This window comes from Thermobia domestica, chromosome 9, assembly GCF_964235325.1.
Source record: "Thermobia domestica chromosome 9, izTheDome1.hap1.1, whole genome shotgun sequence".
Taxonomy (NCBI): Eukaryota; Metazoa; Arthropoda; class Insecta; order Zygentoma; family Lepismatidae; genus Thermobia; species Thermobia domestica.
In genome coordinates, this window is record NC_137462.1 from 235,856,060 (window position 1) to 235,880,534 (window position 24,475).

Consider the following 24,475-nt stretch of genomic DNA (forward strand, 5'->3'; position numbering starts at 1 on the left):
GATAATTGGTTAGGCGGAACGAGGATTAGGCCAAACGATGCAAGATCGTACCCGTAAAATCGTAATAAAGAAATAGTGGCCATGTTTTTAAATATTCAATTAGAACTGGACAATTTACATGAAATTTGCAATCGATCAGTGAAAACGTCATCTTTCTAGAGCCTGTAGTTTCCGAGATCTCATTGTCGAAAGGATTGACCACAAACATATAAACGTTCACAACATATAGTTTTAAAAACTCGGAAGATGGCAGCACAATTTACGTGCATTGATTTTGGAGAAGGCTTATTAAAATGAAAGTTTTGAACAATAATTTTAAAACATAAACTTTATGATGGGATGTATTTAACCTTCGAGTAGTCGCGCCGCGGTCAAAAGCACCGCAGGGAAATTATTTTTGTTCCTGCGTCCATTCTATTTGTCCGAGAGACTTCTCCGTCTAGCTAATCTTCCGCCTCACCTTCCCCAACATTCCTCCTCAATCACTCCGTTATCCGTTGTTTAGTTTAAGTACTAGTGATTGTTTAGTGATTCTACGGTGCTTTCCACCGCGCGCGACTAACCGTGTAATGTTTTTTCTCAGTGCTTCACTCTGCACGTGACCTTTGCTTTGGAGATGTTTTAAGCTTTATTAACATAAATATTATTTTAATGGACGGAAGAGAGGTCGACAGAGTTAATAAACTGATACCAAGTGTGAAAAAAGAGAAAATTAGAAATAAACAGCTTAAAACAACGAAGGGAAATGTTAGGAATGAACTTTTCGGATACATCAGCCGAGATGATATCGTGGAAGCTTTGTCTGAGGAAGATCATAACAAAAAGTGAGTGAACATGAAAGGTGAAGTGAGGAGGCTGCGAGCGAATCTGAAGATCTTAAACCCAGAAATGACCAGCGATACCCCGAATGTAGTCAGAGCAGGAGATAACGAAATAAGCAACGACGAAGTGTAGAACAGTGTAAATTTTAAGATAACCTAAAATAATTCAATGTAGTGCTGTATAGATGAAGTTTCAAAATAACAGGACCGTAAAATAATTCAATGTAAATTTGATTTGATTTCAATTTAGCGCCCTTTTCAGCATCAAGGCTATGTAAGACGTGGACTTACTGCTTAACGTGGGATCCGAACCACATGAGCTCCCACCGGGAAACGAACCGAGAAGTCCCACGCCAGAGGCCCGTATGCTAACCGCTTAGCTACGAGTGAGCTCTAATTGAATGTAAAATGCGCTTTGAAGCTTTGTTTTAGTGTTATGCTTATATAGTATATTTTTTACTAATTTACTATTGCATTTCTAATTTTAGACGAACCAGAGTTGACAAAAACAAAAGATCGTCATCAGATTTAGAATTTTCAATAAAACCAGTGCGCAGCTGTCTGTATAAAGAAATGTGTAACGAAAAAAAAAAAAAACATTTTATTCCACATAAGAAATAAAATTCAATACACATCTAATCGTAGATTCCTCTAATAGTTATTACTGTAAAACTTATTATAATAATAAAAATGTTATTCCCTCTTAATCAGAAAATATACAAAATTACGTTTCTGATACAAGAAAAATGTTTAAAACGATATTTGCAACACATTATGTTCGTGCGGTCTTGTTGACCGCGCGCGACTACTCGCGTTACTTTTTCAGCGCGACTTCTCGAAGGTTAACTAATTTATTTAAAGTACACATACTTAAAATGTTATGTTTGTCTCTGTTAAACGTGAAATCACACATAACCGTAAATGAAAGATTTGAAACCCAAAGCTATAGGTTGGAGTTCAGTCGCTTTTAATCATATCAATACTGAATCAAGTAGCCTAACCTCTCTTGTGTCAGTTAGTGTGTTAGCTAGGACCAAGTGTTGCAATACGCATTTGTGAGCGAAAGCAACATACAGCACTTAGAGGGTTGATGGAAGTTTTCACTTTCGAAGGGCAAACTTGTTTTTTTAACCTCATCATCATCGTCTTTTCATTCATTCTCATATCTTTTTGGGCTTCGGTCCTAGACTACTTCATAGTGATATCGGACTCTGGCAATGCTAACGGACAATCGGCTCTCGGTCGATATATAGGATTTCCAGCTTCTCTTCCTAAATGTATAGGCACATCACGTGCGCAACCTACACCGACTGGAACTACCAGTCGCACTCGAAACTTTTCATGGGAATAGTCAACCCCGTAGCGAGTACGTCTAAAGAAAGACATCCATCCTCTGTCTCAACCCAATCTGCAAAGAGATTTCGCGGTGGATCTCAATCTTTTAACGTCCAACCAATTGACATTGGATCGCCACCTTCAGAATCGTCATCTGTAACTCTCGGCATAACTCCAGATCCTGCTTACCATTTTCTTCTCACCGAGTTTGACACGAAACTCTCAGCATAACTCCAGATCCTGTTTACCATTTTCTTCTCACCGAGTTTGACACGAAATACTCATCCAAAGATGATCTTTCTCCAGATCATTAAATACGTTCCACGCGCAAGTGTTGAACAAATAGTCCAGACTAGGAATGGATACATCATAAAATCAAAAGATCCTAATTTCGGAACCTATTTGCGTAATAAAGCATCTTACGAAATTTTTTGGGAAAACGCAAAACTAACAAAAAAAAAGTCTGATTCTAGGCCGAAACAACCACCACCTCCTAAGAAATCGCCAATGTTATCTGTCGTTATACGTGGTATTCTCCCAGAGTTCAAACGACGAAGTGCACGAGGAGCTTATTCAAGAGGGCATCAACATTGAAAAATGCATACGCATAAAAAACAATAACGGACCAACATATATGGTTCGCGTATTATCACAAAACCAACAGGCTATTGACTACCTTTTGGCGCAGGGTGCCCCTATTTACAAGTAAATCCATTAAGTCAAGCCTTCTAAAACTCCTGAGCCAGTACCATTTAGGTGCGACAGATGTCACTCCTACAACTCTCATTTCACTAACAATTGTCCTAATGAACCACGATGCGGATATTGTGATGACCAACATGAAACTAGATTGTGTCAAGATCATCAACAACTTCCAAAGTGTTCCACTTGCGGAGAGGCGCACCCTACGTACACAACCGTTGCAAGACTAAGTCCCCTGCAGAACCTGCTCGCCCGGAGTTTACTGCACCTATTCGAAGTAGCGATAAAACTACACCTCCAGCCCAATCTATCCTACATCCGCTCAGTATCGAAGATTTTCTTCGCTACCTCACCATAGTGCTCCAGAACGTGATGCCATTTCAACGCGATCATATACTTCGCACCATTACTGCCACTGCAAAATCGTTCTTTAACATCAATATGCATGGTACATATTCAAGACAATATGCTCATTTTCAAATCGCGCCTCTTGAAACTATTGTTTAAATCTATGTCGTTCTTGCTTGTAGTCATGAATTTCTTATTTATTAATATACGATCTTTCCAGCAACACAAATTTCTCCTAGAGCATCTTTTTTACTCGAGGAACAAATTGATATTTTTGCTCTCAATGAAACTTCACTCAAACCTAATATCACATCACGCCTAACAGGTTATCTCCTTCACCGACATGACTATAAAGGACCTACCGCCAGAACTCAAGGTGGAGTTGCAAAAAGTTTTTCACCAAAATTACCATTCAGACAATATCACCTACATGCTTATGTCAATCATCCAGAACATCTTCTTTTCTCTGTTTACTTTCCCTCCATCGTCATAAACGTTGCTACAATTTATATGCGGCCGAGACAACAAATTCCATTCGATTTTTCAATTATATTGCACAAAATGTTCGAAATGTCATCATTATGGCTGATATCAATATCCATAGTCGAAGCGACCGGGAGAAACAACATTTTTGAACTACGTAACTCATCACTTACATTTGCATATCCATGACTTACCTAGTCATACCCGGCCAAGTAGTCAAACAACACCAGATATTGTAATTACATCACTTAATCTGGTCGGTGACTGTACAATATAGGTTCTTGACACAATCGGTAGTGATCACTGCCCAGTAAAACACTCAACAAGGGCCATCTTTGGTACACTACTCCTGTGTTTCGTACTGTTAAACGATATGATAAAGCTGATTGGAATAGTTATAGAACAACCATTGAAAGATACATTAGACATCTCACAGCACCAACCACGGAGTCTGAATTGTATTACACTATTTCCCAGCTTACAGATACCTTAACTACAAATGCTCAAACATCCATTCCTGAGGACAAAATCTGCCCACACAGACCAAAGTTACCGCTTCAATATGTGGCCATTGTAAAACGTGCAAGGCAGCGCATTCGAGAGTATCATCGTACTGGGAACGAGGCATATCTTCATTGTCACAAACAATGGCAACGGGCAGTTAAAAACTACCTCGTTGCATATAAACGGAGGCATTGGATTGGTGCTTGCAATAAGCTGAGAGACGAAGCACATCCTACCTGCTACTGGAAGAAATTTCATCAATTAACTGAAAAAAAAAAAAAACTGTTACAACATATCCGCTCCATGTCAATAATGTTCCACTTCTTTCAGACACAGATAAAGCGAATGCTTTTGCAGACCAACTAGAAACAGTATTCACTCCAACTGAGTCTCTAAGCAGGCTTTCGGTACATGAGCATGGAGAAAAAAGGAGAGAATTAGCTGTGTTAAACGGACAACGAATGAGAAGGTGTTAAAAAGAATTAGCAGTAGGGGAAAAAAGAATTTTAGATATTGTTAAGAGGAGGAAGAGGAACTGGTTAGCATATTGGCTGAGGAGGAACTGTATTATAAGGTACGTGCTGGAGAGTATTGTGGAAGGAAAGAGAGGGAGGGAGCGAGGGAGCGAGGGAGACTAGTTGAAGGAAGGTATTAAAACAGAAAATTGCTACGTCAAGACGAAGAGACTAGCTGAGGACCATCGAACGTCGAAGCTTCTCAGTTGCAGCAAGTAACCTGCCAATAATGGCAGAATAGCTATTATGAAGATGATGATTTATTTAGCAATATTGACTAAAGAAGAGACAGAGAAAATTAAAATAATAATTATTATAATCAAACCTCTTAATATTTTAGAATAATTTGCGTGAAAACTGAAAACGATTGAACTGTCTATGTCTTTTATGTAAATTCAATCTATATAAATTCTTTTGACCTGTATTGGAAATACAAAACAACGGCATCAAACTCCAAGTTATTTGAAGTCTCACTTGTGAATATGGATTAATAGCATCAATTACCCACTTCGTTGGGTTAAACTTAAAATAATAATAATAATAATAATAATAATAATAATAATATATTTCGTTAGTCAGCCACCTTTTACTATTAGTAAAGCGCTCTCTGATATCGCTCATTTTCGATTATTTTTATATTTCTCCTCCCTCCTCCTCTCCAAGTCGCGGAGCTGAATTTGAATTTAAATGGCATCAGAAGTTTCACTGTTCATCTCAGAGACCCCAAAAACTTAGGATTCGGCACTAATATAGGTCATTTTCAATAAACTTATATTTGTCCTTCACCCCCATGTTGCATGGTACGGCATCGGAAGTGTCATTGTTCATCTCAATGACCTCGAAAACCATGAGTTCGACATTGATAATGGTATTTTTTGATAATTTTATATATCTTGTTTCTCGCCCAAGTTGCGATGCTGAATTTGCATTTAAACGGGATCGGAAGTATCACTGTTCACCTTAGCAACGTCGAAAACTACGGATTCGACACTAATATTTGGCCATTTTTGATTATTATTATGTATCTTCCTGTCCCCAAGTTACGAGGCTGAATTTGGTCGTAAACGGTATTGGAAGTGTCAGTATTCACCTCAACGAACTGGAAAACTATAGATTCGACAATAATATTTGTCATTTTCGATCGTTTCTATATAGCTTATCTTCCCTCCACCAAGCTACGGAGCTGAACTTGGATTTAAATAGCATCGTAAGTGTCACTGTCTATCTCAGCGAAAAAAAATAGACTTTATTTTAATATTGGTTGTTTTCGATCATTTTTATGACAGAAACCACCTCAGGTCCGATCCTCATCTATGTTGGAAATGAGATCGAGTTCGGTTGGGTGGTTCAAGGGTTATTAATTTTTATTTTTGTACATTTTTCATCCCCACCGCCTACCCTAAGTTCTACCGTCAAAGTGATTTGATAAAAAAAAAAGTCAGAACCTCATCTATGTTTTAAATTTGATTGAGGTGATTGGCTGGTTTAAGAGTAATGAAGTCACAAAACAGCACTTAAATTTTTAATTTTTTACACACACACACACACACACACACACACACACACACACACACACACACATATATATATATATATATATATATATATATATCCCTCCTCCCCCTCCCTTACGTTGCACCGTGAAAGTAAAATGATAAAAATCGCTCCAGGCCTGAACTTCATTTACGTTGAAAATTTGATCAAGATCGGTCGGGTGTTTCAAAAAGTTATTAAGTTCTATTTTATATATCCCTCCCTTCCTCCTCCCCAAGGTTTTACCATCCAAGTTAAACAAACTCCAGGACCGAACCTCATATATGTTAAAAATTTGATTGAAATCAGTTCAAGAGTTCTTAAGTCACAAACTTAGTAATACCGTTTATTTTTATTTATGTTGATTTTTGTACATTTCCCTCTCCTCCTCCTCCATACATTACTCCGTCAACGTGAACTGACAGATAACATTCCAGGCTTGAACCTCATCTACGTTAAGAATTTGATGGAGACTGGTCGTTTGGTTCAAGAGTTATTATGTTTTATTTATTATTTTATAACTCCCCCTTTCCCCTCCCCTAAGTTTTACCGTCAAATTGAAATGATGACAACACTCCCAGACCCAAACCTCATCTACGTTGAAAATTTGATCGAGATCGGTCAGGTGGTTCAAGAGATTAGGAGTCACAAAAATAGTCACTTTCAATTTTATAATATAAATTTATTGTTGTAGTATAATGTTATATCGTTCAATCCTCGATGTGTCGTATACCTAAGGAGGCTAAAAGTTATATTAATAAACAATTATTCAATCTGACCATGAAATCAAACTTGCGGTCACATGCACTAAGTTTTTGTCAATGTTATGTAAATGTTATTTCGATATTAGTTTTAAGAGTACACATTGAAAATTTTCAACGGATGCTTGAATCTCGGAGCCAAGGCCATACCCATGTAGTCGACACCTATGGCGTACGGATTACCGATGTTCAATACTACATTTGAGTTTACTTTTGGAAGAAGAACACCACTAATATGCTTTGAAATGAAATGAAATATTTAGTTTAACGTCCAACGATTGTGCACCAAGGCTAAGGGAGACAGTGATGAGGAGAAATGACAAATGGTGAAATGAAGTAAGTAGGAGGAAACGAAAAAAATACCGAGAAAACCCACGCACACGGTGTTTGTCCACCAAAAAAACTCACATGTTGCGAGATGACACCTGTATTTCTTGAAAACGAGTAATATCTACAGAAAACGCCAATAACCAATTCAGAAAACGACATACTATTGATATAAGCTACAGGGGCAGATCGACTCACACAGATTGCATAAACCACTGGGAACACATTCATTCCAGCAGCATTTTTACTGAAACCAAGAAATCTATCTTCTTTTTTACATTATATAAAAAAATCAAGTAGTGCCGGTACTTGTGCAAGAATTGCGCAAGAGTCTTGGTTTTGGTCTTGGTCTTGCTTTTGCAGGTATGGTCTTGGTCTTGGTCTTGCATGCAAGACTCTTGCAAAAACTGCAAGACCAAGACTCTTTCGCTCATCACTAAAGTCAACTTCCTTATAGGGATCTCACTTGGTCCCAGGTTCGATTCCCAGTAGGAGAACACAAAAATTTAGTTTCACAATTATTCACTGTCTTTAATCATTCATCTAATTTAATCTTAAGAAATAACGTTGGGACGTTAAATCAAAAATGTTCCTCTGTATTCTAGAAGAATATCAATTACTACGGGCAAGTGAATATCTGTTAAATGAAACCACCACCATTCAGTACTCGTTTACATGGAAAATCTAATCCGAGTTTTCAACCTATTCCTTAACTTGAGTTTCCTCATCTCCATTAGTTAAAGAACTTTGAATCGGAAGAAGAAAAACTGAAATGAAATCTTTAAGTTTTACGTCCCACGATTACCGTATGTCGGCTAGGCTAAAGGAGACGGTGATGATGAGTGAAATGATGGAATGAAGAAAGTGAGAGGAAACGGGAGAATCCCGAGAAAACCCACGAGCACGGTGTTTGCTCACCACAAAGTCCACACGGTGCGAGCTGGAATCGAGCCAGAAACCCCAAGCACCGGAGGTGAACGCTCTACCACTGAGCTACCGCACCCCCAATCGGAAGAAGAATGAACTGAGGATCCTAATCCTGCTATAGCAAACATCCAGATCCAAAGCACGGGTCACGTTATCTCCCAAAGCATACGTACGGGCAACGTTATGTATGCTAAAAATACATAATGTGTACATCACTAAAATTATTAACTTCAAAACATTGTAAAGATCTTACTTTGGGATAGATTAATAATTTTAAAGTGAAAATTTTCTACAAACTGAAAATACAAACACAAAATAGTATTAATTGTGTGGTTGTAAATATAATAAAGCAGAGTTAACTGCAAAACATATATTATAATAAAACTTAATATTAGTGATTTGTAGTGACAGAAAAATCTACTCTAAAATGCCGTGATTAGCTTGTTAATTACTTAAAGTGATTTTGTTTAGGTTGAGTAGTCAATATAATGCTTGAAGTTCCTATCATATTCAGGAATTTAGGTTTGCTAAGGCATTACGACATAGTTCATAAAATTGAAACAGATTAGCAGAAATACCTTAAAGTTCCCAGTAACGAAAATATTCCTCTCATTCCTCCCAAAGGAACACTGAAAACTTTTTTCTATTTTATATGCTGGCAGTGAAAAAATATTCTTTTATAATAAGGAATTCTCCAAATTGCATCAATTGAGCAAGGAAAAACAATAACAAACAAAAAGTCAGTTCATCCCAGAGTTGTTAACCCTTTTAAGATCTTGGGTTTTTGGGGTATTTTTAAGAGTTTCAGTCAAGCAGCTACTGCATCGTCACTATTTATCCTAGGATCATGGTTCATACTTCATTCTCTTTAGAACAGAGCAGCCTTTCAAATGGTACCACTTACATACCCATACCATATACCAGGAGAGGGAAAAGTGAGGTCAAAGTGAAAATTTCGGGGACAATTTTTCTTGCCACACTTTGGGCCTCTCTGGAACGACCCTATGCGAACGTAGAGATCTCCAAAAAAATCTGATAAATACTACTCGGTATATTGAATGTGTGTGCCAAATTTCCGTCAAAAAATAATGAACATAGGCCTAACAAAGGAAAATATATTGTTTAAAGTTATGACGTCATCACCTCCTATGTTTCGATGCAGGAAGGTGTGAAACCATACGTAACGTGTTCTACAATGCCTCTGGATTTGAAAAAAAAAAAATCGGACGAAAAAGCTCAAATAGGAGAGTTATAACGCAATGTACCATAAAACACCCGTATGGTACAAATTAAACCATATCCAACTTAAAACAAATGACTTGATATTTGTTTCTTGAAATTATTTCTTGAAATAATGAGTTGTCATTTACAACAATACCTTTACGTTCTAATCATTTAACAGTGTTTCCAACTGCAGACCAATTTGATGATTCGTTCAATAACATTAACGAAAATTTAGAGAAACTTAACAGCCTAGCAGACCAAGTTAGATACTGAACAGCAGCATCCCGAAGGGCAGACACAACTATCTGGAACCTCTTTACTGATTAGCTTAAATTAATTATCATCCCAAAGTAAATTATAAAGATTATACATGTTGTAATAAAATTCTAGATGAAATGTGTTATTTTTTTAAAGTCGGAACAATGTTTTGCATTTTCAAAACGAGATAATCGGGAGATATCGTCACACTTCGGATCTCCCTCCGGAGTTCTATTGACTTCGGATCAAGAGAACTCGGACATTATTTCGTTGGATTTGGATAACTGAGATTCAATCCATTTGTTATGACGACATTTAATAAGATATCGGCCCAGTAATAGCTGTATTCGTATTTTATCTAAAATGTCGGATGTGACTTTTATCTGTGAATGGCACAACCACTCGCGGTTTGGGAAGAAATCAACTACTTCCCGTTTTAACATTGATCGTTATAGTGTTAAAACGGTAACAGATCGCAAGAAGTTTTTTTCTGCAGTCAATTAAGTGTTCCAAGAACATACTCCATCTCCACTCTTATCTTCCTATGAAAACCGGAAAGGAAAGAAAATAAACAATTTCCGGTTGTGGTGGTGATCATTATAGAGTAATGATGATGTAATAGAAAGAAGTTGTTTTCTGCAATCACTTAAGCGTCCCAACAGTATATTCCATCTCCATCCTAATCTCTCTAATGAAACCGGAAGTGCTAGAAATCTACTAGCATCTCTAGTTTTAATATAACTGAGAAAATATCACGAAATAGAAACCAAACTCCCTCACAGTGGTGTACACGTGACAATGCTATTTGTTCTTTCATACAGGTTTGTAACAAATTTTGTGTTATGGTAATAATTCGACTTACGTAAATGTGAACATGCGCTAAGAAACTCGGAATTATCTATTTACGTAAGTCAAGATCTAACTATAGTAATAATAATAATAATAATAATAATAATAATAATAATAATAATAATAATAATAATAATAATAATAATAATAACAATAAATGTAAATGAAAGGTGTATTAAACATAAGATCATCATGTCACTGGTCTCATCGTACACATACTTTCCAGAGCTTTGTGTCTACAAGGCTCTGAAGCGTTACCTGATAAGTGGTGACGAGTTTTGCTCTTTTCCTTCCGTTTCCTTGTCCTCGGCTTTTTGCTTTGTCATCCCGTGGCGTACAGTTTCGTCAGACTGATCTAGCCAAGGGCGACCGGTACGACAGGTTTGGCAAGTGAACTGCTGCACCTTGACTACTATCTGAACAGGTAGTCAAATCTAATATATCATCTCATCACATCACTTGACATTACATTCACCTACACTGCCGTCTTAACACCCGCCCCCCCGCCTCCACGACGCCCAGTCCTTCTTTCAGTAGTCATATGCGGAGTAGATCCATCATATACAGATGAGGAGATACAGGAAGAACTGACCCTGGACGGACACACGATCACCAAAGTAATTAGGATTCGCAACGACCGGGGCCCTACTTACATGGTTCGTGTGCTCACCTCACATCAAGAGACTATTGACGAACTGTTAGCATCCGGAGCATCCATCTATAACCACACACACCGAGTAGAGCCTTCACGGTCTACCCCACCTATGCCAGTACGCTGCGAACGCTGCCAGCTATATAATTCACACCAGACGGTAGACTGCAAGAATACAAGTAAGTGTGGATACTGTGCCGGACCTCACAATACCCGAGCTTGTACTAATCTTCAACAACCTCCGAAATGCGCTACTTGTAATGAACAACATCCAACGTACAGCTATAGATGTAAAGCGAAACCAGAAAGTGCTCAGAAACATCCTGAATTGATCGTTACACTGAGGCTTCCGGCCCAGCCACATAACACTCCGCATCCGCTCAACACTCCTGTTAATCTAGATCAACTTCTTACATTCTTAACACTAGCGTTACAAAACATCCATCCGTTTATCAGACCTCACATCTTACAACAAATTATACTAGAGGCCAAAACTACATTCCATGCTACTTTCACTGCTACTTATTCTGGTAATACTGTGTACTTTCATAAACCTCATGCTTCATCCATAGATTGAATTTCTTTGTGTTATGGCTCTAGTCTTCATGTTTCTGAATATACGCTCCCTTCCAAAAAACAATCTTTTATTTGAGCATCTTCTCCTAGAACACCACGTCACAGCCTTCTTACTTAATGAAACCTTTCTGACTTCGTCTCATTCCTGCCGTTTACCACATTATACAATGATCCATGCAGAAAACACTGTTCCGGCACTACGAGCTAACGGAGGAGTAGCCATTGGTTTCTCGCCTTTTTTACCATTTCGGCAGCACCACTACAACACAACGCCATTACCAGAATACCTTTTAGCCACAGATTACTTTAAAAATATCGTCTTTACACTGGCTACCATATACATTAGACCAGGGCACCCCCTTCCGTATCAATTTGTGCAATACATCTCGAATACCTATCGTTCGTATCTCATCATGGCCGATTTCAATATGCACAGTCGCACCAATCAGGAAAGAACAAATCTTCGGAACTTCATCACAGCTAACACCACAGGCATTATTTTTCATCTCCCTCAAGCTCCTCGCCCTATTTCCGACACCACGCCCGACATCGTTATAGTTTCTAATAATCTCATAACTCACTGCACCGTCGAAGTTCTTGACCTTCTCGGAAGTGACCACTCTCTCTGACACTACTCACCCCAGCAAATATTGGAAACGATTCAATATACTATGTGGAAAGTCTTCCACACCAAAGTATCCTCTCTTACTAGGTGACACTCCCGCATCTACTGATACTGCAAAAGCAAACGCTTTCGCCAACCATTTACAAACTATATTCACATCTACCATGACAAACAACGCTCCTCATGTGGTCGACAGGCTTAACACTTCATCACCACAACTCCAGCCGAATATTCACCATGCACTACCTGTCAATTTACCCATAACAACCCAGATAGCACGCATACTTGCGGCAAATTTTTGCTTCGTTTAGTGGAGCAAACAATCTGAAATTTTGCGAAAGCAAAATTTCTTAATATTTATTAAAAGCTTTCAATATGATCTGCAAATTTTCGCTGATTTGTAAAAATACATTCACCACTGCAATTAACTTGCATCTTTTTTGAAAATATAGCGTTGAGAGTTTGCCGTCGCAAAAGTTTGCAACTCTGTAAAAAAAACTTGTTTCGAAAAACTTGCTGAAAGCAAATATGTGATGATATTACCGAGTGCACGCGCATCGTACCCAGAATTCACTGCGCTACATCAACTGTGATAAAACAAGCGGGAAGTGAGAATCGAGAAAAAACAATGCACCAGAGGACTTCAGAATAAACTCACTGGTCTCTCAGATGTTTTTATTGATCCAGGCAGCCTGACGTTATTTTGTGAATGTGTGTGAGAGATATGATCGTTGAGTAAGTAGATAAATTGCGATATCCTTTGTCTGTGTGTTTATCGTTCGTAAGTTTCTTATCTTTGGCAAGTAGCTAAAGATGTTTAATGCTTGCCACTAAGAAAAGACAGATCCACATTATAAAAATTTTGATGTTTCATAAAGTTAGGTTTCACTTTATAAGTTTGCAGCACAGACATACCTGATACATTTGCAGCAAACATGATCTTGCGATCGTGAAAACACTTTCTGCAATGTTGCTGCAAACTTTTTAATATTTTCACCAAATTTATCAGCTCATTTTCGGAAATTTTGTCAAAGAAAATTTGCGCAAAATATTTGCAGCAAAGTCCTGGCAAACTTTCTTGCTGTGCAGTCGCAAACATTTCGTTTGTATTGGCAGATGTTTTCATTTTCTGAGGCAACTTTGCTGCAAACTCAGCCAGCGTCAACTTCGTTATTTGCATTGAACTTTCGGCAAATTTTCTCACTTGAAAAGGCAAGTTTTTTGCAAACTTTTTAGTTTGCCTTTGCAAATTTTTAAAAATTTTTAAAAAAATTTCTGTGCTATCTGGGAATGCCGATTACCATACAAGAAATCATGCAAGTCGTTCACAACGAACGTAATACAGCGCCTAGCTTAGACAATATAACGTATCGACACATTAAAGAATGTCCTGGCAGTCTGTTAGTCCTACTTGCACATATCTATACTTTCATATTCCGCACTGGATACTTTCCAATATCTTGGAAGACATCAAAACGCTAATGTTCCTTAAACCCAATAAACCACCACAGGATGTAGCTTCTTACCGTCCCATACAATTAACTTCTACATCTAGTAAAATCCTGGAACGCATATTAGTTAAACATTTACATCTGTATTTGACCGATCGCAATCTTATTTCTTTCACACAAGCAGGCTTCCGACCATCATTCTCTATAAACGATCAGCTCCTCCGACTTACGTCATTCATCACTCAGCAATATAATTCAGTTCAACCATCCTATCTGGTGCTATTCGATCTAGAAAAAGCCTTTGATAAAGTGTGGCATACTGGGCTCATATACAAACTCTATGCATTACAGCTGCCAATAATATATATTCGTTTCATTTACAGTTTTATCTCCAACCGCCTCGCATACATCTCTGTGAACAACAGCCTGTCTCACCCTATTTTTCTACTCTCAGGCGTACCACAAGGTTCGGCTTTGTCCCCATTACTTTACTTACTTTATGTTGCCGACATGCCTAGGCTTCCCGATAGGATCCATCTATTTCAGTATGCCGACCATACCGCCTTCCTTGCTTTATGTAACACCATTCAACAAATAAATCATGTCTTACAGATTGCAATTAACCGCTTTACCTCCTGGTGTACTCTTTGGAAACTTACCATAAATGCGGCTAAAACCTAAGCTGTTGTCTTTCTACCACCACGTCGAAGATCAAAAGTACGTCGAAATCCTCACCATCTCTCACTTCAGGTAGATCATGAACCTATACGACTCAGTAACACAGTCACCTATCTCGGAATTACTTACGACCGTCACATAACATGGAACAAACATCTTGCAACTATTACGGCGAAAGCATATAATAGACTCAATTTACTGAAACGTTTAACTGGTACGACATGGGGACTCAACGCACAGACAATCTTAAATACATACAAAGTTTTCTTGCGGTCAACTTTAACATATGGATTCACAGCATGGATAGCTGCCTCATCTAAATTCTACCAAAAACTTTTGATCCTCGAAAGGCACGCTTTTTGGATAGCCTTCCGTGTCCGATTACCTAGCCCCACCCAGGAACTATACCAACGCATAACTTTCCCTACCTTACAGTATTACCTCGAAAAACTACGTCTCACTTACATCAACAAACGTTTCCAAATCCAGCACCCTTTACTTCGCGAAACTATGCGATACCTTGCTTTGCATCCCACATCACAACGTTATTACCATACCCCTTGACTTTACTGTTTACACTCTATCAGTACATTTTACCTCCGAGAGATCCTTCGCTCTTACTTATTTCTGACCACATTATTGATGAACATCTTCCACTCATTCACCCATCATGCCATGCACAGTAATTACCTTTGTCTACTCACTTGGGCTCCCCCTGTTCTCATCATCGCCTAGAGATGCCCCTAGGCAGAAGATAGTTTCATTTGTCTGACTAACAAAACTCACGTGTTGTCCTGTGCTTCGCACCTCGCCTCATTCTTCATTCCTCATTAAAACATATTAAAATTTCACACTGAAAAAAAGGTTTGGTCAGATTGACCAAAAAATAGATGCTGGTTACCTTTTTTTTTGGTCAATATAGCGCCAACCAAACGTTTGGTCACCAGCACGAAATCATTTGGTTACAATTTGGTTGCAGAAACCTAGTATTTGGTTACCAGTACCAAATATGCATTTGGTAATTTTGACCAAAGAATAACCAAATAAGTAGGAATACCAAAAATTTGGTTAAAATGATCCAAATTTGGTTCTTAGAACTAAATAATTTGGTTGTAAATACTAAACCTGCATTTAGTGAATTTGATCAAAACATTTGGTAGAAATTACCAAATACTGTTGATATAAGTACTAAACTGAAAATAATGCGGTTATCGCAAAAGTCATGAGAATTTTTTCTAACAAATATCGTCACAAAGCAAGAAATTCTTAAATATGCAAATGGAAAGTTGATACATGTGTAAATATTACGTGTAGGTTGGATGAAAATATACATTCCGTAATAACTTTTTTAAGGTTTAAACCATTTTTTAAAGTACAAACAAGAAAATTGTAAAGCAAAAGGTCAGCAATCGTGTGCACTTCATGGTACGTTTCCACCTATCTCAAACCATCTGCGTCAAATGATTCCCACCGGCAAAAGTCCTAACGGAACCTCCACAAAATGAAAAGAAATCTTTCAGGTTTACGTCCCACACTTATGCCGTGGAGGCTAAAGGAGACGGTGATGATAAGAAACGAATGATATGGTGGAATGAAGAAAGTGGGAGGAAACGGGATAACCCCGATGAAACCCAAGCACACGGTGTTGTCCACCACAACGTTCATTTGATGCGAGCTGGGAGGGAACCAAGGACCCCATGCATCAGAGGTGAACGCTCTACCACTGAACCACCGCGACTCCTCTCCACAAAATAATGCGTTTCACGTACCATGTTTGTGCCCCTTATGTCAAAGGTGACGGGTGATTAATGGAAGGGATTGATTGCAACAAAAATGGTGGAATGTAAATGTGTGAGGAAACGGGAGAACCTTGAGAAAACTCACGGACACGATAATGTCCATCACAATCTCTCGTGGGCGGAAAGAATTGTGATTTTTTAACAATTACTTCTGATGGTCCCCTTGAATTTTACCTATGCCAAGTGAGATATTTTCATGTCGCCCAGTGCAAATCTTTTAGGAGTCAGTAAGAAGTAAATTAGGGAACATATGTTTCTTCAATAATTATTTCGAGTGGTGTCCCAAACATAAACTTATACGCTTTTATTAATGTATTTCTCAGGAAATATCGATCTCATAAATAAGAATGGCCATATTTGAATTCCATATGAAAAGTTCTTCAAAAGTATGCTTCATATTTCGGATGACATTTAGCATCTCCCCCAAATCCATCGACGGCTCCGGAGTCGGTAATGTGACTTATAGTGAGCTGTTCTTAACTATCTCGTTTATATGAATAGCCACCGTCGCTGACGCGTCTGATCCCTACGAACGCATACCGTTGTTAACCCTCGGGCACACCTGCTACGCTCCTGTCCTGACTCAATTAGATAACGTTCGTGCTTTCTAGTGGCCACCTAGCACAAGTTGTTTCGTGTTTTACACACCATAGTTTCTATATCACACATTCACACTGCATTTATTTCATGACTACATCACAGTTACAAATAACGAATGGTAACCACTACCAAGTGAGCCAAAGTCAATACCAAGTGATCTGGGGAAGAACACTACTCCTTATTTCTTCCGTATATTTTGGATTTTGTGCATCTATAAACTGTGAATGCACCAGTTTATTTTGCAAACTTCTAGTGTTAGTGTCACTTTATTTATCCCTTTCCGGAAGTTTCTAGTGGAGGAATAAGAAATGAACCAACCCATGCCGCTATAATTTTGCTCCCTGCCCTAGCGTCGTCAATATAACTTGCCCGCTTCATCTGTATATAAAGGCCTATTTGTTATGCCAAATATACGACCACTAAAATAACCAATACACATTACATTGCAGTAAAGTAATATATACGAAAAAGTAAGCTTACCTCGATTTACATAATGAATCACACACTTCAAGCATTCATTCTGTGCAGCTAAATAGTCAGTTTTAGTTGTCACTAACATACGCTCAAAACACTGATAGCTTAAATAAAGATTACCCAGAAGTCAAATCGATACACGTGACTTTGTAAATAAACACTTTGGTCAGGAAAACCAAATATTTACCAAATCACTTAAAATTTGTTTGGCATAACCAAATTAATCAACCAAATGTTCTGACCAAAAAATATAGTGTTTATGACCAAACATGTTTAGTATAAGTGACCAAATTTTGGTTAAACTAACCAAATAAAGTGACCAAATACCCTGACCAAACAAATTTGGTATTCCTGACCAAGCCATTTTTTCAGTGCATTAATCATCTATATTTATTATTTTGTTCTACTTATCTTGCATATCCTTATTTAAAATTTTCTCTATTATATTTTATTTTATATTATATATTTTCCATTTACGTTCAGATATTTGTTATAGTTATCACTCGCTATATATATGTATGCTTTGTTTCCTTTCATAATGGTAAGGATCAAAGTTCCTTACGTCCTTTTGTTAGTTAGTTAGTGTAAGACATAATACTAAATAATTTCAATAAAGCACATAGACCACCAACTGTACCTCGCACCTAAAATCCTTTTTGTCACTCACCTCACAGAGGGTATAACCCTCTTATAGGTTGCTAGCCGATTTGGCTAGCCGGTAAAAAAATTAAAAAAAAAAAACTCATCGTACAAGAAGAGAATAAGGAAACATCAAGACACACAGTTTCTCTTGGGACAGTTTTGAGCTATCATAACCATAAATGGATGACACATAGTTCCTGTTTATAGGAAAATAGGAATATATTTACTGATTTGTAATACTAAAATCGTCGTAGAAAAGCAAACTTTCCTTCAAGTTTTCTCATATACGGTTTATGTAATATTTATTCTTTTCCAGTAGTGTCTATTTTTTTAAAAAAATCCATACTGACCGCGTGTAGCGTAATCGCTAACTTAGTATTTTTTTTTTTTTTGGTGCGAGAGATTCCGAGTTCATTCCCGGTGGAGATACTCGACCAAAAACGTATAACAGCTTTTTACGTCAGTCATCCACAGTGAGGTTTTCCTGGCTTTATCTTATTCACACCAGGCAAATGCCGTGACGGTACTAGATAAGATTAGTGTTATCCAACATTTGAATGGTTTCAAAAAATAATATTTCAATTTTCTTCTCTGAAAATTATATATAAAGGAAGGTTCTTCTGTCATTAAAGCTAAAGTTTAAATGGAATTAAATGTAAAATACTGAATAAAAGTCATGAAAAAAAGGAAAACAAAAAAAACCAACAAAAAAACGTAAGATTATCATTGAAAATTATGGCATAGCACTATATTGCTCTTAGGCTTTATTATTTATAAAAGGTGGACTTGGGGTATGATACTGCATTAGAATAATTTCTATAAGAGTGTTAATGAACGCGTTCCAGAATATTCAATAGTTACCAGTTCAGTATTTTTTGTTCATAATTTCTTAATGAATATGTAAATTTGAAGTTTAAACAGCAATATATATATATATATATATATATATATATATATATATATATATATATATATATATATATATATATATATATATATATATACATTATTAACTAGTAACCTTTTCTAAAAGTTCAATCCAAAATTTCGATTCAATACAAAATTTAAGTTCAGCAACTCATTCAAAGTAAAATATTTCCTCTGAACATTACAGAGTTATTATTATTATTATTATTATTATTATTATTATTATTATTATTATTATTATTATTATTATTATTATTATTATTATTATTTACATACTCTTAATATAAACTTTCCTTTCATGTTTAACGATAATAATATTATTCATATCAAACTTCTGACTGTAAATTTCATGCAATATCAAATTTGTTGTACTAGTTGAAACAGGAGCGTCGTTTGGCGAGGGCAGGGGGCCAACTGCCCCCTTTGAGTTTCAAATACCTAAGCTTTTTTAATAAATTGTATGCTAATATACTAATAAAAGTGTGGAAGTCTTATGTCGGTTATCGCCCTCTCCGCTCCTGGCAACACCTGACATGTTGCTACTCATTTGAAAAATTTTTAAACAACATATATCAATGTTTTCAAAGAATAGTAAGAGTTATATTCTTCAACTACTTGTAACTCAGTTTAAGGAAAATACGATTAAGTATTGAAATATGTTATTTTAATCGCTTGAACTGCGTATTTCTTATATTAAACTTAAATTAGGTTGGAGGAAATTAAATAACCTTCAAAGGGTTATCTGTAAGTTTTGAATATCTTGTAAATTTTCATAATTAAAACTGAGTCCACTGTTTATTCTTCCAATACGCTGGTGAAGTAAACGTCATTTCCGCTTCCTGTTCAGCTAGCTGGTTACAAACAAACCAGTTTTGAGCGGGTTATATGAAGAAGTTTACGTGGTACTCGCCTATGAAAACGATTTGTTTCGTTTTCGGATATAACCATAACAGTTTAAGAGGTTTATTTGCAATGTTTATTTGTTTTTCCAAGAACGAAATTAGAAATATTGTACTATATAACATATTAAAGAGAAACAAAAACAAAGCCACACTGTACAACAAGCTATATAGTGATTAATTACTTATTGGGCGAACAGATATATCTCAATGTTTTTGAAGAACACTTTCTCTCCTTGCATATTCTGCCAGAAAGAAATTAAAATACACATATTTTTACCAAAGCTCCCTTGCTCTATATTTTTGTTTGTTTGTGACATTTCTAGGCTAACTTCGCTGTTTAATATATATTAATACTCAGAACACTGAAAAATCGTTTCACACGTTTAAAGGCATACTATAATCTTCGAACAGTGCCTGCCCCAGCATGGAGTGTGATACTCTCCTGCCTCCGCTCTTTCTGATCCTGACCAGCGTAAGTTCGATAACAATTTTACCTTTGTGATTACATATATGTGTAAAAATTTTTAACTCTTGATACAATTGAGATTTGCAGGCAATGGATGATTTTAAAACTGGTAAATCGGCATTACACATATATGTAAGACAACCGCATTTAAGTAATCACAACCTAACCTAACCGTACCTTACCGCATATGAATTTTGGTAAGAGTATAGTACGGGCAATATAGTAAAGTTTAAACCGGACTTGTTAATTTCTCTCATCCCGTTTGACATAAAATATAACTGCTCCATCCTATCGATCTACGCTAAGTACGCATGAAAAATACGGGATCATTATTTGAAAATTTATGTGTAAAATTTGTCTAATCTACGAAAATACTTCTGTGTAAGAAAATTATTTATGTAGAGGGAGAACATAGAAACAGCGTTAAAAATGTGCCATGGTTACTAAGAAATTGAAATACAAATCCACTTGTAGTGATTACTAGCCCTGGCTAGTGTACGCTTTTCGTACCTATCTTTCTTTCACACACACCTAACTTCACTGATCCGCCTGCTCCCTACAGATGCATCCTTACATGCGCTCGAGCTTCAAGCTGCCCTTAATCATCATAGATGTAGTGTTATGTGAAGTGACCACCCAGCGTAAGTTGGTACGTGTTCTCTTTATGAATTTTAATACATGTATATGCTGGCATGTTACAAATTTGTACGTCGTTTGTAGTAGACGCAAAGAAAATAATTCAGATAACATTAGGACATTATATAGGATAGTGAGGGAGTTATACCTTTTAAATTATTTAATTATTTCTGGTGACGCATTTCAACTTCACCAGTGCCAAGCAAAGAATAGACACCGCTAACAAAAGAATGTGGAATAAATTAAGAAATTATTTCCACGAAGATGCTAAGTTTCTGAGATTATTCATTCGTAATTGTATGCTTTAAAATTAATGGGTTGTTTTAGCGCTGTACTCCGAATATCTTATCACTAATTTTATAAACAAGTTTCTTCCATATTAAACATTTTCACTGAAGCTAAACAAACAATATGACAGAAGTATATAGCATAACAATTTTCAATAACTTTAATTAAACTCAATCTAAAATTATTATTAAGGGGCGCTCATGTACATGCTTAAGATTCTCACTCACTTGTCCAGCAAGTTATTGGCGATTGAAGGAATTAAAATGTACAGTAATTTTATTTCATATTATGATAAATATAGCCTCCCTATAAGTGTAAAGTAAATATATTCACTACTATTCGTGAACATATAGCTTTTTTTCGTAATTTTAAGTTCGTCTTTCACAAGACTTACAGCTGCCATATAAAACGCCATTGAAACTGCCTTAACAACCACCTTAGCAACAGATTGTTTGTAACCAATATGGCTGCGCCCAGTAAAATTCACAGCAGACGACTTCAAGCAGCGTATGGAAAACAAAGACTACGTTTCCCCTTCTGTACTATACACAGCCAGCAATTTTTCCATCAAATGAAGGCAAAAGCACATGTCAAAATGATGTACCACGATGATGAAAATATTATCTGATGCCATATTGTCCAAATCTTATTTTCTTCGCCGCTGGTGAATAATATTGATTTAACCACCAATGCAATGTGGCACTTACTTGTAACTGTCATAATTAACTTGTCATTGTTCACAATCGCTAATAGCTTTCATAACCTTGGAAGAAATCTCCAATGAGAGACTTAATTTATCATTTCAATAATATAGTTAATTTTTAACATAGTACAGCTTCAAGAAGGCGCATATGTTGAATTTGAGAAACACAGTGCCAAGCCATACTTTACAGGTGGATACAAAGTCGCTTTTCCAAAACAAGTAAGGAAAGAAAAAAATAAGCGAGATATCAGCAAGCGTTTATTTTATATCTTTTTCTTTTTTCTTTTCTTTTTTTGGTTGGAACTAGTACTACTTCATCTCTTTTAGTATGACTGTGACTAATAACCATGTTTTCGTACGTGTTTTGTTTAAAAATAATTTACTAAGTGAAGTTGTGCCGAGTGGAAGAGGGATTGACATGAATCGCTAAATAACAAAGAAACAACATATTTTCATGCTACACGCTTAGTGAAAACAACAAAAGCACAAATGTGGTAACAACAGACTTCAGGATAAGGTTTCCAGGTGTGGAATTACCATCACAGATGAGGCATCATTCGAAATGAACGGTCGCAAAAATAGATAATTATGTTTGTTGGAGTGATATCAATTTACACAAAATTATGATACAACAGTTAAATGTCCCTAGTGTCACTATTTGGGGTGATATTTGGAGTGGATGTGTTATAGGACCACTCTTTTTTTTTAAAAGGAACTGTCACCAATGACATATCTTTAGATTTTAAAGGTTGTTGTCATTCCAGAACTTGTAAATAACCCTCGTTACGGAAACATTCAATTCACGTAGCTGCATGATAGAGCATCGCCTCACTTGAGTGTTTTTGTGAGGGATTTCTTGAATTAATATTTCGACAAATGAATTAGTCGTCTTGATATGACGCATTGGCCACCCCATTCATGTGACCTCACACCTGTGACTTTTCCATGTGAGGTATTGTCAAAGACGAGGTGTTTTGTGGGCAACCGCAGGAGTTAGACACTTGAAACACCTAATTGAATGATCATTCGAAAGATTAAATGTCAGTTCTACGTTGGTAGGAATTAGGAATTTGATTCCTGTGCTTTCGGCATCTATGACCATGTTAGCCCATCACGTAAGAGGGATGACGTCTCCCTCGGCGATCACAATAACCGAGGAATGGGAAGAAAGGAAGCGGCCTGAACCCTGTATGTTAGGCACTATCCCGGCATTTGCCTAGTGTGAATTTGAGAAACCTAACTCAGGTTGGTTGGCCTGAAAAAGATTTTTACACTTTTTCGACCGAGTGTCTCCATCGGGAATCGAATCTTTGACCGCATTTTTAGGTTCTGTCATGATATTTGCAAATCAGTGGTGAATGAAATCTTGTGCATTGAAACTGGTGGAAGACCTTTTGAAAAGTATTTGTAAATACAATAAGTATTTTGACGTTTATTTCTGCATATATTGGGGAAAGAAACTGTGTGCCCACCATGTATCTAAGAAATACTCCATTTGAAGCGAATTCACATTTCTTTTAAAACAAATATTTTCCACCAGCATGACAAATACAGTACATTCTTCTTCACTACTGCGAAGTTAGTCTTCAATATCACTTTGAAGATTTGTCTATATAACACAAACTGTTTCACGTAAGTTTCCTATTAATACTTGTACTAGTTTCCACCATGTTGATTCGATATGTGCCATAGGTTGATCATGCTTAAACGTTTACGATCATACTTACTGGGCAAACAAAGATTTGTAGCACTTGTGCTTTTATCTCTTAGCATTTCTTGAAATTTCTTATCGAAAGTTAAAAATATTACAGATTGCAGTTGAGGATTTACAAATACATCTTGGTTTATTTTCGGCCAAAATATGGCAAACTACTATCTAACAATTCATATATAAAGCTAAAATGTCCGTTCTGTGCACGGAGAGAATATGGCTTATGCAATGTATATACAGTGAAACCTCTACTAACGGACACCTCTATAAAGCGGACACCTCCCATAACGGACAAATTTTGTAATCCCCAAACACTGTTATAGGAAAAAGCATATTGGCAAACCTCTCTAAAGCGGACACTCTCTAGTACAGACACGGACAGTCTTTACTGTCTTTTAGAGATATTATTTACCTCCATATTACGGACACTTTCTCTGCAAACAAGTTAAAAATTATAGTATAAATACATTTTTTGTAATCCATACGTGTATCAGCAATGAAGGACATGAGAGTGTGGCAACATTTTACCTCCTCAACTGTCTGCTTAGCAACCCAGAGGAAAGGTCTCCGTTTAACAACACTCTCATGTCCTTTGCTTGCATTTCACTTTCACCCAACCTGTTTTAGACATAAAAGTGATTGACAGTTGCCACCGTTTGGGATGACAAGTCATTTTACTGTCCTGCTGGAATCTCTAACCAAGCAGAGAGAAGTTTGGTATTTTTTGACCGTGGTAGGCATATTGTCTCAAAAAAAAG

General features: G+C 36.8%; 1 protein-coding gene across 1 annotated transcript in view; it reads right to left on the reverse strand.

Moving 5' to 3' along the window:
* The window catches only part of LOC145694234 (ceramide phosphoethanolamine synthase-like), a 91,536-nt gene extending 73,987 nt beyond the window's left edge, over nt 1–17,549 (reverse strand). The window contains exon 1 of the mRNA XM_081770338.1: nt 17,449–17,549. Coding sequence (XP_081626464.1) covers nt 17,449–17,483 — 35 coding nt within the window. The 5' untranslated portion in view covers nt 17,484–17,549. The remainder of the gene's footprint in view (nt 1–17,448) is intronic.
* Between the last annotated feature and the right edge of the window lie 6,926 nt (nt 17,550–24,475).